The sequence below is a fragment of the Salminus brasiliensis genome, chromosome 3 (genome assembly GCF_030463535.1).
Source record: "Salminus brasiliensis chromosome 3, fSalBra1.hap2, whole genome shotgun sequence".
In the NCBI taxonomy this organism is placed as follows: Eukaryota; Metazoa; Chordata; class Actinopteri; order Characiformes; family Bryconidae; genus Salminus; species Salminus brasiliensis.
Window position 1 is genome coordinate 48973640 of NC_132880.1, and position 23710 is coordinate 48997349.

A 23710-nucleotide genomic window follows, 5' to 3' on the forward strand; every position below is an offset into this window, starting at 1 on the left:
ATTGGAAAGTGTGCACAAATATGCAAAAAACAAACAATGTGCAAAAAAAAAGTAATGTGATCATCTCAGCATGACATGTTCATTTTGGTTATGTTCCCATGTTTGGAGCATCTATCACACTATTACAACATTACACATGTCAACAATGTAGCATTTTACAAATCTTGTGAAGGGTGCTTTGATTCTGTTGAAGGGGTCTTAGGATGTTATCTATTTTTATTTATCTATTATAAGCAAAGTTACAGTGAATACATTTTTTTTCTTTTAATTCCACAAACTATGACAACAATTAGGAGAATTAAAAGCCTGCAGTAATACAGCAGAAAAAGCAGAAAGACTGCAACAGCATGTTCAACATTTTTTTCCCAAAACAACATGAAACAAATATTTAAACAAATATATAAACAGATATTAATGATCTAAAATACTGTATGATACTACATGCTAAAACCTATGCAAAAAACACTATGTTACTACTAATTTGTTGGAAAGTAACTAAAAAGTACAAGGAATACATTTAGTATGCAATAAAATTTGCATGATAAAATTATACAAATCTAAAATGGCATATGTATCCTCTTTTTCCAGATCATTCTTTTGAGCCTATTGAAAATCTCCTGCATTTTCAGTCCATAAATAACAGGATTGATCAGAGGAGGAATGACCAGATTTTCAACTGACATTATCATAGCAAATAGATGAGGAACATTTCCTTCTAATCTGCTGTTAATCACTTCAAAACAGGAGGTAACAGTGAAACTGATGAAGATGATAAGATGTGGTAAGCAGGTCTGTAGAGCTTTTCTCCTGAAGTCTTTTGAATTCTTTAAGCAGATGGTGAGAATTCTAACATAGGAGAAGGCTATAAAGATTGTAGGTGGAAAAACACAAATGACTAAAACAAACAGTCCATATGAATTTCTCACAGACGTTTCTCCACAACTTAACTTTAAAAGTGCATTATTATTACAGTAGATTCTATTTAATTTAAATTTGCACAGCCTAATCTGATATGTCATTATCATCCCTATACCAATTTCAAATGAAGGCAAAAACCAACAGCAGAATAAGATCTTTCTGACAGTGGACATTTTTATAAGGGTTGCGTATTGAAATGGTTTACATATGGACACATATCTGTCGTAGGCCATAGCTGATAACAGTGTGAACTCTGACGCAGCATAGTTATAAATAAAAAAGGACTGAAATGTACAGGCTTCAAAAGATATAATACGTGTTTCAGTCAGAAAATCAATCAGCAGTTTGGGATAAAGAGCAGCTGTTCCCCAAAGAGCATTACAGAGTAAAGCAGCGATGAATATGTACATCGGCTCATGAAGACGTTTGTTTGCAAATATGACAGAAATGACGACAGCATTGCAGCAAATAATCAGCAGATAGATGAGGAGAGTAACTGTAAAATAGACATATCTGTACTTCTCCAGCTCTACATGACCTTCTAGATATAAATATGTAATGTTAGAGAAAGTAGAATCATTCATGGTTTTCCAAGAAGTATTCCATCAAGTTTACAAGAGCAATAAGAAAGGTGATAAAGCACTGCAGCTGCACAATCCTGCAGTGGAGGGGAAAACAGCATGGTGCTCCTTTATACATTGCCAACATATTCCTTAGTGGTTCGCTGACGAACTGATGGCCCTCCTTATCCCCTTGTTCATCGAATGATTCTTACCAAGTAAAAATAACAGACTGGTGATATACAGAACTAATCCATGTTCAGCATTCTATGGAGGCTACTATTGTGAAATTAGACAAGATTTACAGAGAAATCTCATTCAACCATAATGTGAACTTGACATTCCATACCATATACAGTCTTGGAATATACAGTATACTGTACTTATGTGTGAGTGGACCTGTCACTCCACTGCTGCGTTCTCTTCCCTAGCTTCCTGTAGCTGCTGCCTGCATCAGATTCAAAGCCCTGACGCTGGCCTACAAAGCCAAGACTGGACCAGCCAGCTCCTCAGTACTTGATGGCGATGGTCAAAGGCAGATCCGAACCAAGAGCCCTTCCAGCTTCAAGTACGGCTCGACACGCCATCCTTTAAGATCCACGGAAGATGAGCGTCCATGCCTTTTTCTGTCCTGCACTGAAGTGGTGGAACGAACTTCCCCTGGGTGTCCGAAAAGCAGAGTCCAACGCTCGCTGTCTTCAAACCCAGACTGAAGACCCTCCTCTTCTGAGAGTACTTGGACGAATAGCAGAGTACTATGGTCTCCTTACTGATTTCTGTTTAGTAATGTCTAAAGCTTAAAGCTATCTTTGAACTATTAGTCTATTCAAACTAGCTGAGGTTTTTCTTGGGTAAATAGCAAAGCACTTTGTAAGTCGCTTTGGAGAAGAGCGTCAGCTTAATGCCGAAAATGTAAATGTAAAGGTAAATGTCTTGGTTGAGGGCCCCAGTAATAGCAAGGAGGTAAGTAAGTACATTTTATTTTTATAGAATTCCAACCCCAAGACTGGGAAAAAGCTCCTTCTCATTCTCAACATGCTGGCTTTCAAGATCGCAACAGAAATAAGAGTCCATTGGTGGAATGGCTGAGGTCCTTCCGTATCTTTCTGCCATTGGTCCAGCACTGCCTGCTGTAGATGGTCTGCAGATCTGGGAGCTTAGTCTGGAGGATGCGTACAGCTGATCTCACCACGCTCTGAAGAGACAACCTTTCTTAGCTTTGCGCTTATCCCAAACAGGCACAGGTGGTACACCTGGTACAGGTGTAGAAGTTTCACAAACATTGGAGGGCGGTTTGAAGTCCATGAGGCTTCTAATGTGGTATAGATACTGCCGGACCTTCTTCGCCTGGGTCTTGGTGGGCAAGACCATGACAAGGTATTGGTGAATTGCTATCCCTTTGCTGCAGTGACAATGAGGATTTCCCCACTGTGGGACTAATAAAGAATTATCTTATCTTATCTTATCTTATTTTATTCGATCGTATCTTAACTTTCTTTGAATTTGTTTACTTTGTTGCTCCTCTCCTACTTCTTGCTGCAGTCCACTGTCAGCTCACTATCATCTCAATAAGGAGGTTGTTATAGTGATACCAGTTTTTCTGGTGTTTATTCTTTTTGAAGGTAGGCCCTCTCATCATTTGTTGAAACAACAGCTGGAAGTGGCCCCATGGTCAAATATACAGCAGGGGGCTCGGGACCCAACCCTCAGGACCTAAGTCCCCAGTGCTGAGGGTAAAAGAAGGTGGGTGAGACCTAACCCTTACTGCTTGTGGTCCATCAGAAAGTTGGAGATCCAGTGATACAAGGATTGATAAAGTCCTAGATCTTCCTACTCTGTGGTGAGTTAGGAGGGGATAATAGTGTTAAAAAGAAAATGAACGAGCTGCCCTCTTAAAAACTTTTCATTTCAAAAAAAAAAAAAAACTCTAGCCAACACTGTGGTTAGACAAAACAAGTGCATATCACCCCATAGTGATGTCATCAGCCAATTGCAGGTATGTTTCATCATCCTCAAAAAGAGCATATGAATTCTCAAAAAGAGCATATGAATTCATATGGACTTCACTTTTACACAATAGACAAGAATAATAGAAAAATAGAAAATAAAGTCATAATGATACAATATAATTGAAACACATGAGTCTCATGAGCTGCTGTGGCAAAACCTCAATTGATGCTTGAAAATTTCATGCTTGAAAATCCTACAATGTGAAAATGAAAGATTCTGAATAGTAAAAAAGATACTCTGCAGTAATGTAAAAAAGTGGTAAATGTTATGTCAAAAGTTTGATTGTAGTTGTTACCGCTTTAGGGGGTTAACATTAGGAGGTTGTGCTGGTTTAGGGGGCAATTACTTTTTCCCCCTGCGTGATTTATGTCTTTATCTTCACTAAAATAAATGATCATTTAAAAGCTGCATTGTGTGTTTACTTGTGTTGATGATTTTTGCTACTTCTCATGTTGTTGAAGTGTGTCAGCAGTTCCTGCATGATGAAGGCATTGATACTATGGACTGGCCTGCCTGTTCCCAGACCTGAATCCAATAGAGAAAATCTGGGACATCATGTCTTGTTCCATCCACCAACGTTACAACATAGACTGTCCAGGAGTTGACTGATGCTTTTATCCAGGTCTGGAAGGAGATCCCTCAGGAGAATATCTTCCACCAGCATGCCCAGGCATTGTAGGAAGGTCATACAGGCACGTGGAGGTCACACACACTACTGAGCCTCACTTTAACTTCTCTTGAGGAATTTCCACTGAAGTTGAATCAGCCTGTAATTTGATTTTCCACTTTTATTTTGAGTATTATTCCAAATCCAGACCTACATTGATCATTTTTATGCAATTTTGTTCTCAACGTATTTTATTATGCAATGACTTACAACTGGAACATTTCATTAATTGAGATCTAGGAATGCATTAATTTCCCTAAGGTTTATATACACCCCACCAGTTTGTACATAAGTCCCTATAGTTACTGAATAATACACCTTAGTGTGTAAAAATCCTTTCTGCGTTAGGGGGTTAAGCAGCACCCACTGGTGGCATTGTAAAAATGCAATGACAAGCATTGCCAGAATAATGTAGCTTAGCTCACCATACCCAATGCTAAGCATGGTATAGAGGGGTATAATACTGCTGTCTGGAGTGATAAAAATTCATCCATTACCTTTTGGAAGAATTGTACTGCCACTAACTAACCTACAAACATTATACAAGTAAAAAAAAGTAACATAGAGAGTCTAGTCACTTCTATTTTAATTATATACCATATATTGCCCATGGATACAATTATGAGAAAACATGGCACGAGCTTCCACTGCTTTGCTGAAACCACACAACTGTAGGCATAACAATGAGATAATGATTTTGTAAAGAATTTTAGTTAGGTAGTTAGTTACTAAGTAACTAAGTTTACCTACAGTAATAATGCCATTTCTGCATTAAATTATTAGCAGTATACTAGATGCATGAGTCCTACAGCTCATACTCCATGCCTCTGAGCCTCAGTTTCAGATGCTTATTTTAATGAGCCACTCAGACCCTCAGCGTTTTAGTATCAGTTTTAGTCTTTTTCAAATTCCAATCATACTTCTTGAACATTATTTTTTTTCTGTGCCATGTCTCTTGTTTCATTAGGTATATTTCTGATGTTTTCAGTTTGGTTTCTTATTGTTTGTACAATTATATGATTTTTTTCCAGTAACATATTACGACAATGTAAGGCATATATTTTATTCATATTTTAACATATTAATTTTCCTCCTAAATGGAAAATATCCTAAATTTACATTTGACAAGGTGTCATTGTAACACGTTTTTTTTTTTTTTTTTTTTTTTTGGTGGGATGCAAATACAAATTTCTTCTTTTGGTAAGAAAATAAGGAACAGTATAAAGTAAGAACAGAAAGCTACTACAGGTTTTACAAGATTCTAATGAATAAAACACGCTAGTGAAGTTTTTTTACTCTGAGGGTTATATATTTAGGATACATTTCAGTAAAGCAATGTTCCATTCATAGGAAAGTGTGCATTTTAATACATAAATCATTACAGTTATGGCCTTTGAATCAATCATGGAGAATGATCATAACTAAATAACTAGTTTACAGCAACAATAACTGCCACCTAATATTGCATGCCTCTGATTTACCAGACAATAAATTATTAACAGCACTGGACATTATTATTGTATATAAAGGGACTGATCTAAAATGAAAGATTTCAATATTTTGAGAAGAGAAAAAAGGCATAGATATTGAGAGAACAGCTTGTAGACGATTTGAGAAAAAATACATCTAAAAAGCTGGACCTGTCTTCTGCCTGATCATTTTCTTGATTCTAGTGAAAATCTCCTGCAGCTTCAGTCCATATATAATAGGATTGATTAGAGGAGGAATAACCACATTTTCAACAGACACTATTACAGAAATGATGTGAGGTATATTTTCTTCAAATCTACCACTAATTACTTCGAAACATGCAGTGACAGTAAAAGTTATGAAGATGAAAAGATGTGGGAAGCAGGTCTGTAGAGCTTTCCTTCTGAATTCTTTTGAATTCTTTAAACAGACATAAAGTATTCTAACATAGGAGTAGATTATGAAAATCACTGGTGGAAATACAAGAACACATAACCCAGACAGTCCATAGATGTTGTTAACAGTTGTGTCTCCGCAATTTAATTTAACAATTGAGTAATTATTGCAAAATATTCTGTTTAAACTGAACTTACACAACTTAAGTTGGTATGTTAATATCACTCCCACTCCATTTTCAAGGGAAGGCACAAACCAACAAAAAAATAGCAGAATTTTAACAGTGGATTTTTTTACAACAGTCGTGTACTGCAATGGTTTACATATAGACACATATCTGTCATAGGCCATAGCTGATAACAGTGTAAACTCTGAAGCCCCGTAAGTGTAAATGAAAAAGGCTTGAAACAGACATGCTTCATAAGACGTAGCTGGTCTTTCAGACAGTAAATCACTCAGCAGTTTAGGATAAAGTGCAGTTGCTCCAACCAGAGCATTACAGAGTAAAGCAGCAATGAAGATGTACATGGGCTCATGGAGATATTTATGCACATATATGACAAAAATTACAGCAGTATTACAACAAATAATTAATAAATAAACAGTGAAAGTAATTACAAAATAGAAATATCTGTACTTCTGCAGTTCTACATGCCCCTCCAAAAACAAGTATGTAATGTTAAGGGAATGATCCATGAGCTATTGTTAACAAAAGAATACAATAAAATAAGAGGCCTGGTGCTGATCACAATCTTATTCAGTCAGGCATCCTCTAGTGGGATTTGTAGGTGGGCTGTACAATTCATAAGGGTTATGCAGTCATGCTATGGGGAGGGAACTGGCTTTGTCTGTATTTATATATTCTACTACTTAGAACTAATAGTTCACTGAGCAGTTGACAAATCGTAGTCCAGCCTCCTAGAGGATTCAGTGCAGGCTACCTAATCTGATCAGCCACATTGATACCACCTGCCTGTCATTGCCACCAGAAAGCTCTGCATTAACATAAACTCTACAAGAACTCTGAATGTGTTCTCTGGTATCTGGCATCAATATATCAGTCCTGTAGGTTGAGAGGTGAGGCCTCCACAAGCATCAATGAGTCTTGAGCTCCCATGGCCATTTCACCATTTGTCGATGTAGCACTGTACCAAAGCATACCCAAAATACCCCAACAGATTTTCCATTCAGATATGTTATGACCCAGTTGTTTAGCCATCACACATTTCCCATTAATGCAGAGATATTTTAATGCTAAGAATTATCAATTTGAAGAACTAACTTTATAATTAATGCCTGTATATTCCACCCTTTGACAGGTGCCATTGGAACTGTCAGGCTGAAAAAGCTGACAAAATATCAGAACCAAAAACATTGTCAGGAAAGCAAAAGTCAGAACTGAGGCTTGAGGTTTAATTTGAAGGCCCAATTTTGTTTATATTTTAGCTGTGATTTGTTCTAAGGCTACAATGAGTAACAGTTAAGGATAATGATTAAGGCTGTGATACCTTTTTGCAATGCCAGAAACCTCCATTATTGTTCATGACAAAGAAATCAAAACAGCAATAGTAGAAATTGATAGACATATGTCTCAGGCCTCTTGTATTATATGGTCAATACTTGTATTATATGGCAACACTATACATGCACAGACCTCCATGTAACTTGCAAAGTATGCCCACCGGTGACAGACAATATGAAATCAGTATTGAGCCAAAGGCCCCTGATGCTTTAATCCCTATACTAGTCCCAGATCCAGGCTCCCTGGAGTTTTTTCTAAGCCAACAGTTTCAGCTGCACAAGTCTCTCTCAACTTCAGCCACTCCTGCCATTTAGCCGACTGTCACTGTTCTCCAGTTACCTGCCCCAGTGGCTGCTGCACCTGTTATAAAACCCAGTGTTACAATAATAATAATTATTATAATAATAATCTCAGACCCTCCTAACTCTAAGCTTGTGGTCTTGGTCACGCCTACCCTTGAGACTCTGGGCCCTATGTAAGCAACTCTCACTACCTTAGTGCTTAATGTCTGGTCAGTCTGGTCCTCTATGCCATGGGTCCTATCAGAGTCCATGCCCTAGGTCCTAGCTGGGTCCACACTCTCTGCCATCACACTGGGTCCCTCCTAAGTCTGCACCCTGGGTCCTTTCTGTGCTAGTACCTAGGGTTCTCCTCATGCTTGCTTTGATGAAGACCTGAACTGGCTGCCCTGGCTGTGTACCTTGTCCCAGTTCAGACCTCCCAGTCACCTTCCTCAGTGGTGGCTGCTGGATTGTGAGAACTGTTTAAGGTTCTACTCCCTCCAGTTCAGTGATCAGACTTGTTCCTAATGGCATGCGAATACTTGCATAGTAAATAGAATGGATAAAGAGCTTCCACACATTGTTCCATGGCTTCTAGGGCTTTATTGTTTGCTTTTTACTATACTGTTATTATTACATTTTAGTTTCATGTCTATAGCTCACTACATGCACCGAAAGAAATAATAATAGCAGATATATAAAGGTAAAGCATGTGAGATGATTTACATACACTCATGCAAAAAGTCTTAACCTTAGGTGCACGTATTTGTCACTGTACAGTGTGGAAATGTGTCCTCCGCATTTAACCCATCTGGTAGTGATCACACACACACACACACACATGTGTGTTAGGGGCAGTGAGTACACACTCACACCCCCAGAGCGGTGGGCAGCCAACTCCAGCGCCCGGGGAGCAGTAAAGGGTAAAGGGCCTTGCTCAAGGGCCCAACAGTGGCAGCTTGCCAAGCCCGGGAATCGAACCCACAACCCTGTTATCAATATCCCGGCGCCCTAACCACTGCCCCCACTTAACTAACTTAACTTAAGTAACTTAACTAACTTAAACAATCTGTAATAAATGCACCTATTAAAATGAGGTGTTAATAAAAAAAAATATCAGAAGAAGATTGGGTTGTTCATTAAAGGTCTTTGGCACTGGAATAAGAATACATATTCTATAAGAAAGACAGAATGCCTCCGTGGTAATGTAATCTGTACTTTATTCCAAATCACAGTTTGGAATAAATAATAAAATAGTTCATAACAATATGTTTTTCAGTAAATTGTACAAACATTTCAGACAATTTAATTATTTGAGCTCATACAGCTCATATTGTAGGTATTTAAATTATGTAGGTCTTTAAATTAAGCTCACAAAAGGATGAATGAAATGTAAGACACATAGGAATCTGGTTTTTAGATCAGTTTTACAAGCTTCTCCTGCATTTTCAGTCCACATGTAATTGGACTGGCCTGAAGCATAGTTTAAACACAGTTTTAAGTGGCAATATTGTGCATATAATATGGGGTATGCCCCCTCGTGGTTTACCCCTGTTCAAAACTAAATATGCATGCATTGCAAGGCAGTGTATGCACTTTACAAAAGAAATAAAAGTAGTAATAAATAAATCTGAAATATTCAACTCCTTCAAGTTATTAAAAATAAACAACGGACAATTTACATAAAGTAATGTATACTTCACAGAATATTCAATCTGTTTTTTGTTCACACTTCAACATAGAGTGGCTAGAGTGATTTGTTTTACACATTTTACAGCACATAGCATACAAAAAATGTGAAATTAGAATGATATGTGTGTCCCCCTTCTCCCAATCATTCTCTTGATCCTGATCAAGATCTCCTGCAGTTTTAGTCCATACATAATAGGATTGATTATAGGAGGAATAACCAGATTTTCAACGGACATTATCATAGCAAATAGATGAGGAACATTTGATTCGAATCTGCTGCCGATAACTTCAAAACAGGTGGTTACAGTGAAACTGATGAAGATGATAAGATGTGGCGAGCAGGTCTGTAGAGCTTTTCTTCTGAAATCTTTGGAATTCTTTAAACAGACTGTGAGAATTCTAACATAGGAGAAGATTATAAAGATCAGTGGTGGAAACACCACCACAAATAAAACAAAAAAACCATACAAACTGTTTACAGATATGTTTCCGCAACTTAATTTAACAACCGAGTAATTATTACAGTAGATTCTATTCATTTTGTACTTGCATAGCTGAAGTTGATATGTTAGTAATACTCCAATACCATTTCCAGAAAGAGGAACAAACCAGGAGAAAAATAAGATCTTTCTGACAGTGGACATTTTTATAAGAGTTGCGTATTGAAATGGTTTGCAAATGGATACATATCTGTCATAGGCCATAGCTGATAACAGTGTGAACTCTGAAGACCCATAGGCATAAATTAAAAAGGCTTGAAATAAACAGGCCTGGAGAGAAGTAACCTGCATTTCAGACAGAAAATCAATCAGCAGTTTAGGATAAAGAGCAGCTGTTCCAAGAAGAGTATTGAAAAGCAAGGCAGCAATAAATATGTACATAGGCTCATGGAGCTGTTTGTTTGAATATATTATGAAAATAACAACAGAATTACAACAAATAATCATCAGATAGACTATGAGTGTAACTGCAAAATAAAGATATCTGTACTTTTCCAGCTCTACATGACCTTCCAGAAACAAAAATGTAACATTAGTAAAAAAATCCATCAGTAACAGTTTCATGAAATAGTACCTTATATGATGAATCCATATACATTTACACATGAATTAGTATTCAGTCTGACAGTGATCAGTTGAAATGATAAGGTTGTAGATGTTCTATGACTAAAGACACTGGCTATGATCAGAAAACAGCTCTGTGTATTTATATCTACCCAACTCTTTCCTTAGTGGTTCACTAACAGCCCTGCCCTTCTTCATCACTGCTGCAGAAGTTACACAAACATTTGCAGCCTCCCTGACTAAAAAGGACCCATATGTTTTAGTCATGTGACTGTATTGTATGACTATAATATTGTGCTGGCTGTGCTGACATCCTAATAGCACTCAATCACCTCAAATAAATAAATAAATAAAATAAATAAATAAAAATAAATAAAAAATGACACCCTTGTGGATGTTGGTAAGGACAACCATTACATCAAATGCTGCAGATCAAAATGTGTCAAAGCAAAAGTTCACTCTGTAGAAGAAGAGTCAAAGGAGTCCTTACAAGTGTGCAGTCAGAGTAAACAGGAATGGATTATTATTTCATTAGAAGTCAGTGGCTCAGTTGTGCCATTTAATCTCGGTAAAGAGGCACAAGCCAATCCCATCTCCTACTGTGATTACCAGACGTTCAATAAGAAAAGCAAAATTCTCCTGGTCAGATGCAACCATAGCTTCAGGAGTCCATGCATGTCTTTCTATGCAAGTGCCTTTTGCAGAGGAATTGACAGAGGAATTAACAACCTTAGGTGTACACATACAGGCCAATGTAGATATGGTTGTACTGTTGTACTCTTTCTCTTCAGCGAGATCAGAAAAGATCAGATTAAAAACAAATTCTCACACTATGAAAGCTCATGAAAGTCATAAGTATGGCAGACCCATAAGGCGGACAGTCCAGCTTAACTGAATGACTACTGGATGTGCAGAACTGATCTTATGGTGGTTGATGATATCATCTATAAGGGCAAGAAGTATGTCATACCTGATAGTCTCAGAAAGAAGATGCTCCTTAAAATACATGAAGGTCATCTGGGAGAGGAGAAATATAAACAGCGAGCACGAGTTGTAATGTACTGGCCGAGGATTAGGACATTTTACAGGTCAAGATGTGAATTGTGCTTAAAATACAAGTCAAAGCAGCATGTAGAACCATTGGTTCCACACCAAACCCCCAAACAGACCTTATTAGAAAGTAAGAGCTGTTCTGTTTGATATCCAAGGTAAAAGCCACATTGTAGTGACAGATTACTACTCGAATTACCCCCAAGTGGCCATTTTACAGATGAAGCAGTAGCAAAGCAGTCATAGCCTTCACAAAGTTCTTCAGTTCTCCAGCTTTGAGATCCAACAAGTCTAGTCACATTTACCCCAGATGCAGATACCCCAGGAATGGCTTAGCAGGATGCTCAGTTAAGATTGTAAAAAAAAAGCACCAGGTGTAAGCAGGCAGCCAGTTCCATCAGCCACCAGTAGGGAGCCTGGCCAGCACTGCAGGAAAGCTGGTGGAGCTTGAGCAAAGAATCCAAGCCCCAGCAGGACAGACAGGTCAAAAATCAAATCATAATTCTACCAAAAGCTGGTTGATGGTTTTCAGAAGCGGATGGTCATGTTACAACATTTCACTAAAAGAATCGGTCAGCCACTACCAGAATAACCTTGTTACCTCTGGAGATGGGAAGGTTGCCTGGGCAAGTCTAAGGATTATTTTTTAATAAGCAAACATAACCTGGAAGGAAAGCCGGAGAGTTGCTACTCAACAGCCAATGAGCATTGTCAGAGAAAACCCTGGGTCCTCATTCCCATACCACTCAGGTACAGGTAGATGAACTTAAGAGGGTAATGTCACATTGGCCAGGATTGTGAACAGTTCAACAAGTGCAACATGCTTTTTCAGAACTTGCAGAACCTGTTAATGTATGTGTGCAATCCCATCCAGTCTAGCCGTTATGTGCTGCAGCTCTGCTGGGTCCATGTTAATGGCTTAGTCTTGCTGTAAGGGACTAATGTCCCAGAGGCAGATTTAGACCCTATCTGTGGTGTGCCAGAGGTCTGAACTCTATGTACTCCATCCACAATCATCATATATGCTTTTCTTTTTGTGCTTTTGAAAAGTACTCGGGTCAACATTTACCATTTACATTATAATGTTTAATGAATAACTCCAAATTATACTGGGTGGACATGGCAAAATCCAGGGCGAAATGCTAATACTTAATCAATAAATTAATACATGAATAAATTATATCTACTTTGAGCACATCCATGTACATCCTCTTCCTCCATTTGATTTATTATTAGGCCAATATTTTAATTTCACTTTCATTTCATTTCCATTGATACCTAAATCTAAAGTATGTTATGATATGTTATTAATTGCATTGATTTTAAAGTATAAATGTTATTTTCAACATTTATTTAAAAAAAAAAATTAAAAACTTGGGGACAACACACCATACATTTCATTTGACAAACATGTGGACTCCAGCATTATAGTGTATCATTGCACTGCTGTGGGTGGTTCAAAATTGACCTCTGAGAAGTAAGCATTTAAGGGTTTACACCCAGCTATATATTATCAGTGATTGATATGTAAACAGCTTGTGTTTTTCTTTTAGAAGTTATGTTCCCGCTAAAATATGTCACACCCCATTGGAAATGCAGTTGTGGCAGGTAGAGCACTGGGTTATTGATGACAGAGTTGTGAGTTTGATACAAAGGCTTGGTACACTGCCCCATTAGGCCTTTGAGAAAGGACCTTAACCCTCTTTGCTTCCCGGGTGCAACAATGATAGCTGCCCACCACTCTGAGCACTAGTGTGTATGTGTGTGTTCACTGCACATATGGGTAAAAGGCCAAACTCCATCTGTCCAACACAAAAGGGGAATATGGTTGTCTTAAAACAAGGAAATAGAGGCTTAAATGGAAATATAACAATGGCCAGCAACAAACATGTCTGGGAACAGAGGACCCTCAATGTAAAAATATAATGTGCAATACACCCCGCCCCCACCCACCCACATATGCAATTAAGGGTCAATTTGCAATTATTTGTAAATAATCTGTAAATAATATTGCTGTGACACTGTGAATTTCCTCACTGTGGGACTAATAAATGATTATCTTATCTTATCTTATCTTTTTTTATCTTATTATGACTAAAGTAATTGCTGGATGTACTGCTGAGTGTCTGCAGCCTTTTTACAGAAAGCTCTGTTGATTACCACAAAGAAAAGGTGATATCTGAACATATAAAATAAATGACACAAAATAATGTATGTATAATTATATATAAATCAATTTATACTGCATATATAAATGGGGAAACATTACAAGTAAAAAAATGAATGTATCTGGAAAACCGGAAAGCTCAATCAGAAAAGATATGTGTTTTCCTTTTCCAGATCATTTTCTTGATTGTATTTAAAATCTCCTGCATTTTCAGGCCATACATAATAGGATTAATCAGAGGAGGAATGACCACATTTTCAATTGACAATATCATGGCAAAAATCTGAGGCATATTTGCTTCTAATCTGCTATTGATAACTTCAAAACAGGAGGTAACAGAGAAACTGATGAAGATAAAAAGGTGTGGGAAACAGGTCTGTAGAGCTTTTCTTCTAAATTCTTTTGAATTCTTTAAGCAGACATCAAGTATTCTAACATAGGAGTAGATTACGAAGAATACAGGAGGAAACACACAAACAATTAAAGTAAACAGCCCATATGAATTGTTAACAGTTGTGTCTCCACAGCTTAATTTAACAATTGCATAATTATTACAGTAGATTCTATTTAATTTGAATCTGCACAACTTCAGCTGATATGTTAGTATCATTGTAATACCGTTTTCACAGGCAGGCAAAACCCAACAGATAAATAACATCTTTTTGACAGCAGGCATGTTTACAAGTGTTGCGTATTGTAGTGGTTTACATATGGACAGATATCTGTCATAGGCCATAGCTGATAACAATGTAAACTCTGCAGAAGCATAAGTATAAAGCCAAAAGGCCTGAAATGTACAGGCTTCAAAAGAAATACATGGTTGTTCAGACAGTAAATCAATTAGTAGTTTAGGAAAAAAGGCAGTTGTTCCTGACAGAGCATTACAAAGTAAAGCAGCGATGAATATGTACATAGGCTCGTGGAGACGCTGGTTTGTGTATATGACAAAAATGACAACTACATTGCAACAAATAATCATCAGATAAACAATGAGAGAAAGCAGAAAGTAAACATATCTATATTTCTGCAGCTCTACATGTCCTTCTATAGCCAGAAATGGGTTATTAGTAGAATAATTCATGTTTATTCTAAAAATATTCCATAAAAGAGATCAAGATCTCATGGGTTTGTCAGACTTTACCAAGTAGAAATCATTAGAATGAGGATGTACTGTAAAAGTACAGTAATGCTGTGTTGAGGATTTGGCATGTGTGCATTTATACACTCCCTGAGACATTCCTTAGTGGTTCCCTGACTAATTGTCTAAGTATTTCTATTTCTGTCTGTTTCCCTTCTGGATAGACTTCAGTTAGACTCTCTCATTTGTGACTGGTCTGCTCCAGCTCAGGTTCCACCTGGACACGATCACACACAGCTAGTTCTGGACTGATACTAGTGTATAATAGTGTAATAGCTTTATTTTGTTCATTCTGATTGTTATAAAAGGGCTCAGAACAATTAGAAATCAGCCAATCCACTGTCCACGAAATCATTTACAAGTGCAACTGCCAACAAAGCCAAGTCAGGCTGTCCAAGCAAGTTCAGTCCAACGTCAGACCACCAGATGCATAAAATTTCATCACAGGATCTACAGGACTACAGACTCCAGGACATGGGAGATGCTTTGTGATTCAACAAACAACATTGATGAGTATGTAGACTCGTGCATTCATATGGAAGTGCATAGAGGATGAAGTTTGCATGGCTCTGAGCGTATGTAATGCTGCTTTCAGATCTGGGAATACAAAGGAGTATAAAATAGCCAAAAAAAGGGGAAGCACAGTTCAGCTCCAACAATGAGAAGAATGTGGCAGGGCTTAAACACAATCACAGACTTTAAGGGGAGCTCTTGCTCTGTGGTAAATCGTCGCTTTCAGACGAGCTAAACTGCTTTTATGCTCATTTCTAGGCAAACTTCGCTGTGACCACAGTTGTGGACTACAGTTCCGAATTCAACACCATCATTCCTCCAACATCACATCTTCCTCATTGACCCTCAACACCAGAGCCCCCCCTAAGGATGTGTGCTCAGCCCACTCCTGTACTCCCTTGTACACCCATGACTGCACAGCCAGACACAGCTCCAATGTTATTACTAAATTTGTTGACACAACAATCATGGGGCTGATCTCCAACAATGATGAGCACTGGCACTGGTGCTAGGAAAACAACCTTTCTCTAAACGTCAGCAAGACCAAGAAGCTGGTAGTGGACTTCAGAAAACAATAGAGAGTGCACACCCATATTTCCATCAATGGAAACACTGTGGAAAGGGTCAGCAGCTTCAAGGCCCTGGGTGTTTGTATCCCAGAGGAACTTACATGGACAGTACACTCCACACAGGTGGCAAAAAAGGCACAAGAGCGCCTCTTCTACCTCAGATGGCTGAGGAGGTTTGGTATGAACCTCCACATACTTAGGACGTTCTACACCTGCGCTGTTGTCAGGCTGTATGGGAACAAAGGGTGGTGTGCACAGTCAGGTGCATCATCGGGTTTCAGTTTCCAAACCTTCTAGGTTTCTTATACTAATAAGGCTTTTAGCAGACGCTCTTATCCAGAGCGACTTACAAAAGTGCTTTGCTATTTACCCAAGAAAAACCTCAGCTAGTTAGAATAGACTACAAATTCAAAGATCCTCTAATCTTAGACTCTACTAAACACAAGTCAGTAAGCTGACCACTCTACTCTTCACCCAAGTACTCTCAGAATCAGAATCAGAATCAGAATCTCTTTATTTCACCAAGTATGTTACCCATACAAGGAATTTGTCTTGGTGAGAGCAACACGTATGACAAGTAACAAAGAAACACAGAACACAGTCTTAAACTAAAGGAAAATTACACTAAACAATAAATAGGGTAGGGGATAAATTAAAAAAAAAGTAGAAAGTACTAAAGGTAATAAAGGTAATAAAGAGCTGAAAGATGTATTTACAGAAAAGAAAAGAAGAGGAGGGTCTTCAGTCTGGGTTTGGTGCAGGACAGAAAAAAGTCTGGACGCTCATCTTCCGTGGATCTGAAAGGATGGCGGGTCGAGCCGAGCCGCATTTGAAGCTCGAAGGGCTCTTGGTGCGGATCGCGCGCACCATTGCCATCAAAATATATACATAAGCGACTGTCTGAAGAAGTCAAACAGGATTATTTAGGACTCCACCCACCCAAGCTGCTGCCTATTCTTACAGCTGGCCAGCGGCAGGAGGTACAGAAGCTTGAAGACCAGAATGGTTCAGAGACAGCTTCTGTTTGCAGTGTTCCAGTCCACAGTCCACAAGCTCTCAAGATTGTATCATCACACCTCCACCCCAGACAAACACTCTACACCTGCACTTACTAAAGGAACATCTCTGCTCCAACACACAGCAACCACACAGACTTCTTCTCCCTACTTATACTACACCTAAATTCACACCCACCTAGTGTCTTTATGTAAATAATATAAACATTCAAATTATATAAAAGAAATGTACAATTTAATGTTTTATCATTGTTGCAGTGCCATCCACACATATTTACATCTCTGGTAAACATGAGCAAACGGGGATGTAAACCCTTTTTTTGTTGTTCATCTTTTTGACCATTCATTCAAAAGGCAGCCAAACTTGAGTACAATGCTGTGCCCTTGGACAAAGCACTATCCACCGCTGAGTCCCACCTACCCTAGTCAAAAGCACTAAAGTGGAAAAAGTTAAACAGGCTAATATTTTGCTTCAGCCAGCAAATCACAGACAAATCAAACTTTTAGAGGCTCGTCAACATCTGAAGAGAAACTGTCAGGATTGAGGAGTGTGAGGCAAACAAAATAGTCTTGGAAAGGATCAGTGTTGGCTCTAGCTTTACAAATCCTTCTTGTGTGAAGACACAAAACTGCAATTATGGTATAATCACTCCCTCTGGTGGTGATGTGGGATGTAACAGCTAATCAAATAACTTCTACATTATTCTAAATGTTTATTCCACAAGTTTTCCCTGGCTTTCTCATTTGGAACTTGTTGTAAAGCTGTGTTACGATGATGCTTGAGACCATATGAATGTTTAAGTTATATGATTTTTCACATACTAAAATGACCCACCATCTGAGCTATGTTCCATTGGTGAAACTAGTTTTTTTGTTCTTGTCACTGGTTCATGAAGTCTGAAATTGAATACAGTTCCAAATGAATGTGAAGTAGTACAGCAGTAAAACAGTATACAGTCTGTGGGCAGCTTTCTTGGGTGGATCCACTATGATCTCTGTAACAATAAAAGAGTTCTGTTCTGCACGTCCTGAATTTCCAGTTAATACCTGGCCTGAAAGAGAAATGTTGCTGCTCCCAGACATTCTATATCACATTCCCTCCTTATTGTCATATTTCTTGTCTTCACAGGCTGTAAGTAGTATGTGAGATGGGCCACACCGGTGAGACAAAAAGCAAGAATCTCTCCCCACTTTTTGTCCCAAACATCCAGCATTGTAGAATTTTCCAGCCTGGTATACTGATATATTGTTATGTATGTGATATGTAAGGGTATACTGACATATTGCTATGTATATAATATGTAAAGGTACACATTTGGACAAAAATGTTGGTACCCATCAGTTAATGAATAAAAAAAACCCACAATAGTCACAGAAATAGCTTGAATCTGACAAAAGTAATAATAAATAAATATTCTATGAAAATTAACAAATGAAAATCCAAACTTGATTTTGAACCATTGCTTCAACAGAATTATTTAAAAAAGTAAACTCATTAAATAGGCCTGGACAAAAATAATGGTACCCCTGAAAATAAGGTGACCAAAGGGACATGTTAAATCAAGCTGTGTCCACTAATTAGCATCACAGGTGTCTACAACCTTGTAATCAGTCAGTGGGCCTTTTTATAGGGCTAAAGGTAGTCACTGTGCTGTTTGGTGACATGGTGTGTACCACACTCAACATGGACCAGAGGAAGCGAAGGAAAGAGTTGTCTCAGGAGATTAGAAAGAAAATGATAGACAAGCATGTTAAAGGTAAAGGTTTAAGACCATTTCCAAGCAGTTCCTGTGACTACAGTTGCACATATTATTCAGATATTTAAGATCCATGGGACTGAATCCAACCTCCCTGGACGTGGCTGCAGGAAGAATATTGATGACAAATCAATGATACTGATAATACAAATATATATGTTTACATTATGATCACTTCACTGTCTACTTGTTGATAACTTTATCTAGATTGTTTCTTCTATTAAAACATTAGAGAGGACGTACTCCACATTGTTTGCATTGTTTGTCTGTTGAATATTTATTCATTCCTCTTCTGTCCAATCCTATTATATATAGTTTTAAACTGAAAGAGAAATGTTGTCAATTATACTGATATTTTCACAGATTGTAGTCCACACTGCATGTTGTGCAATTGCTGGCATTGCTGTCTCATTGAATTTCCTGCTATTAGACTATTACTATTATATTATAATATAATAACTTGTTCACTATGTTTATCTTGATCTCCAAAGTCTATATTGTCCAATCTCCAAAATCTTGATTTTTCCAGAAGAAAAAAGAACTTCTTAACTTTGACTGTGTTTATATAAAAGAGCATTTCTAATGGTGAGTTTTAGAACAGTTCTATTCATCCAGGGTTCAACTCAAAATTCTTCTTAACTCATTAATCAGAATTTACCACAACTCTTAGCCATCATGCTCATAGCTGAGGGTCTGTGTTTGTAAATTAACACTAAATGGTGTAAAAATGCAGCACTAATTTCCAGTAATGGCTTACTGCTGCTGGAGTTTACAATTGCCAAAGCCAGACACTTTTATTTACAAAGGGAGTTGACTATGGTTTACATAGCAGCAGTGTATGTAGGTCCTAGTGTTAATGCTAATGAAGATAGTGACGCGCCCCAACTATTCCAACAATGAACTCTACTTTGTTAAAGTCACAAAAGTGCTATCTGGGTTCTTAACTAGGACATTGTTAACGTCTACATGCACACAGCATGTACACATATATATATATAGTGTACATATTACTATATATATATATATATATATATATATATATATATATATATATATATATATATATATATATATATAGTGTACTATATAGTATAATGGCAATGTTATATTTGTATATTTATTTCCATGATTATATTTAAATACCACTACCCCTGTCTCTTTATATATTATTTATGTATTTGTTTATTTATATTTGTATTAATCTTGCCTTTTATCTTATCTGTCTGTGACCAGATAATATAAACCTTTAAATTATTTGACTGGGCAGTATTGTTACACACTACGCTATACCTACTTACAGTAATCACAGTAATCAAGGACATACACTGAGCACACCCACACTACTGTGTAATTCCCCCTTCTATTGTCTATACATTCAGTGGGGATTTGCAATTATCAGAGATTGTTTGTTTTTTAAACAAATGGGATGGGGATCTATCAGTCAGTCAGTGATGCAATATGCAGTGGGCAACTCCGACCACACTTAAAAGCACATAAAGGCGATTTCCTTCACTTACGGTTGCTACTGAATGCCTGATGCCTGACTGGATGTAACACTCAGTGCCTGTGGTCAGCAACAGATAAATCTAATCTATCTTCTCAGGCATTGATGGACTATCGCATAAGGCACTCATGAATTATACAGATGTTTCATACTTGCTTTTGGAAGGTCATGTGGAGCTGGAGAAGTACAGATATGTTTATTTTGTCATTTCTCTCATAGTGTATCTACTGATTATCTGTTGTAATGTTGTTGTCATTTTTATTGTGCTCACAGATAAACGTCTCCATGAGCCTATGTACATATTTATTGTGGCTTTACTTTTTAACTCTTTATTTGGAACCACTGTGATTTATCCTAAACTGCTGAGTGACATTCTGTCCAAGACATCAGTCATTTCTTATGAAGGATGTCTGTTTCAAGCATTTTGTGTGTACACATATGGAGTTTCAGAGTTCACACTGTTGTCAGCTATGGCCTATGACAGATATGTGTCCATATGTAAACCATTACAATATGCAACTCTTGTAAAAATTTCCACTGTCAGAAAAGTGTTATTTGTCTGCTGGTTTGTGCCTTCCTTTGAAATTGGTGTTCTAGTCATTTTAACATACAGACTGCAACTGTGTAAATTTAAGTTAGACAGAATCTACTGTAATAATTATGCAATTGTTAAATTAAGCTGTGGAGACACAACTGCTAATAATTTTTATGGGTTGTTTATTTTAATAATTGCTGTATTTCCACCTGTGATCTTTATCATCTTCTCCTATGCTCAAATCCTTACAGTCTGTTTAAGGAATTCAAAGGATTTCAGAAGAAAGGCTCTACAGACCTGCCTCCCACATCTTATCATTGTCACAAGTTTCTCTGTTACCTCCTGTTTTGAAGTGATCAATAGCAGACTAGAAGGAAATGTGCCTCATATTGTTGCTATGATCATGTCAATTGAAAATCTGGTTGTTCCTCCTCTAATCAATCCACTTATATATGGACTTAAAATGCAGGAGATTTTGAAAAGAATCAAGACACTGTTTTCATGGAAAACAAGGATATCGTTTTAGATTGTAAACAGTTCCTTCCTCTTCTACAAGCAATGTTTTTTTTTCATTCTTTAAACACTGTTCGACTGTAAATCATCAGCATTTAATTGACTGTTAATGGTTCATTTGATTGTAGTGAAGTAAATATAATGAGAAAGATTAAACGGGAATAATCATTCTGGTGTTAACTTTTAAATGAATGATAACTGCAATGTTTACATCACAACAGAAGTGTTTCAGTTTATTTTGAATGCAAATATTACAGCAGGGCTGACAGTCTCATGTCAGCCAATAAACCACTGTGTATCACAAACAGCTTGCTCAATAATCTGTTAGATGTTATAATTTTGCTAAAAAACAGAAACAAAGATGTGACAAAAAGATACAGTACTAATGACCTTATGAATTACAATACATCTTTATGTATAAAGCACAATCTGATGATGACCCAGAGTAGTGAAGAGGCTAAAACAAAAAGTTATGTTTTTGAAAGATTTAAAATCTATGTAAATGAAGAAATAATTTTACATAATGTTGGATATTGTGTTGAAATAAAATCACTGTTATCAGAATGTGTTAAAGTTACATTTGATCTTAAACTGCTCTGAGGCCCTCAGGCCAGCTATTCTATAGATTCCATAATTTGTGACCATCATATCACTAGCATATGAGAGTATAAGGAAGGTAAATCAAGTCATCAAAATGTTTGTATAGCACTCTTTATAGGGCAGGCCCCCAAAACTCCAAGTGAACTAAGAAACTGTTCCAAGACCTCAGATTCTGTTTGAATGTGTATGGAGTATGCCTGACATCAACACATCATGGGTTGGACTGTGATACCAAAGGCTGTAGGCTGTGGAACATGCTTATTTGACTGAATTTAATGAGAACTGTAGCTACTATGTAGAAAACCTCAAATGCAGGTTTGAGCCAGTGTGGTCCACATGTAAAATACCTAGTACCTAGTAAAAATTTATATTATATATATATTTGAAATCAGAGGGTTTGCAGTTAAATTATATATTGGATTACAAATTGTATAGGTAAGACAGTAATTAGGTAAATTCACTGATTTATTCATTGATTTATTAGTTCACTGTGTTTCTGAATAGGAATCTGGGCCTAGACCCCTAATGAGCAGGCCAAGGGCAATAGTGGCAATGGAGGAACCATTGCAAAGCTCAGTAGAGGAATAAAATAAAATAAATGGTATTTGTAAAGTGTTTTTTTTTTTTCACAACTAATGTTAACACTCATGTTTACACTCTCAATAAGGACCCATTCCACTCTGGTCAAAAGCATCTATGAATTATTCATAAAAACACGCTGAGCTGTCTGTATTGGCTCCTGAGCACTGTGCTGGTGAACCAGGAGGCTGTAGATGGTTTATCTACAAATATTATCTACTTCCTCACCAGTAGGGCATGCCTGGGCCACCACAGTGTGGGAGCATCTACCCCATGTGTGTACGCAATCAGCAGAAAGTAGATGGAACCTCAGTGCCCTAGTTTCTGCCTTCAACTATGGCCTCAGTGTAAAGCTTAAGAATGAGCTTACCTACCTTTTGCATCCCTTGATCAGCTCATTGAGTTGGCTCAATGGGTGGATTACCTCGAGGAAAGGCAAAGGGTGTGGAGTGCCAGAGCCTCCCAAATTCCTTGAGGCCCACCCACCTATCGCTTCTTCTTCGAGCCCTCAATGCCCACACTAACATCAGGGTTGTCTATCTACCTGTCTTTTTGGTGTCCAGAGCAGCCGGGACATTTTTGCATGCTGCTGGCCCCCTTGAAGGAGCCCATGCCCATAGTGGCTATAGAAGGCCTGGTGCGGGCATGGCGACGTGGACATGACAGTTTATAGCACAATCTGCATAAATAACCAAATACAAAGACCCAGAGCAGTGAAGAGGCTAAAGCAACTGTTGCAAGTTTTATAAATATAATGTAATATATAAGAGGGTGATAGGTGGAAAATGGCAGTTCCACCGTATTCCAGCGTTACATCAATGAGGTTCTCAGGGTCTTGGACAAGTGGGTGTTTGTCTATTTGAATGACAGCCTCATCTACGGAAGGTCCATACACTAACACCTCTGTGTAGAAGTGGGCGCATCTGAGGTCTGACCTGAAGCCGCACCCCTACGCAATGGATGAATGTGAATTGAAGCTCATGCTAGAGGAGAGGCAGCAAATCACCCTTTCCTGGTCTGGACAGACAAGAATTTAGTCTACATCCAGCAGGCCAAATGTCTTAATCCGCACCAGGCCAGGCCGAAATTCTTTTTTAATCAGTTTGACCTCTCGTCTGACCTCCACCCTCAGTCTAATGGCCATAAAGAGAGTGTCAGAGTGCACCCTCTGCTGTCTGGCTTCCCCTAT

At 37.8% G+C, this 23710-nt stretch overlaps 5 protein-coding genes across 5 annotated transcripts; 1 reads left to right on the plus strand and 4 right to left on the minus strand.

The window, feature by feature from the left end:
- Positions 1-557: 557 nt before the first annotated feature.
- LOC140551512 (olfactory receptor 6N2-like) lies at positions 558-1502 on the minus strand. Its single transcript, XM_072674963.1, has one exon. The coding sequence runs from the start codon at positions 1500-1502 to the stop codon at positions 558-560; it is 945 nt and encodes a 314-aa protein (XP_072531064.1).
- A 4279-nt stretch (positions 1503-5781) lies between these two features.
- LOC140551513 (olfactory receptor 52E8-like) lies at positions 5782-7555 on the minus strand. Its single transcript, XM_072674964.1, has 2 exons — positions 7538-7555; positions 5782-6720 (listed from the first exon to the last, which is right to left on the minus strand). The coding sequence occupies exons 1-2, from the start codon at positions 7553-7555 to the stop codon at positions 5782-5784; spliced, it is 957 nt and encodes a 318-aa protein (XP_072531065.1).
- Positions 7556-9626: 2071 nt separating this feature from the next.
- Positions 9627-10622, minus strand: LOC140551514 (olfactory receptor 10J4-like). The gene has a single exon (XM_072674965.1). The coding sequence runs from the start codon at positions 10620-10622 to the stop codon at positions 9627-9629; it is 996 nt and encodes a 331-aa protein (XP_072531066.1).
- Positions 10623-13936: 3314 nt separating this feature from the next.
- On the minus strand, positions 13937-14878 carry LOC140551515 (olfactory receptor 2F1-like). Its single transcript, XM_072674966.1, has one exon. The coding sequence runs from the start codon at positions 14876-14878 to the stop codon at positions 13937-13939; it is 942 nt and encodes a 313-aa protein (XP_072531067.1).
- Positions 14879-20422: 5544 nt separating this feature from the next.
- On the plus strand, positions 20423-21355 carry LOC140551516 (olfactory receptor 6N2-like). The gene has a single exon (XM_072674967.1). It carries the CDS (start codon positions 20423-20425, stop codon positions 21353-21355), a length of 933 nt encoding a protein of 310 aa, XP_072531068.1.
- The last annotated feature ends 2355 nt before the right edge of the window (positions 21356-23710 follow it).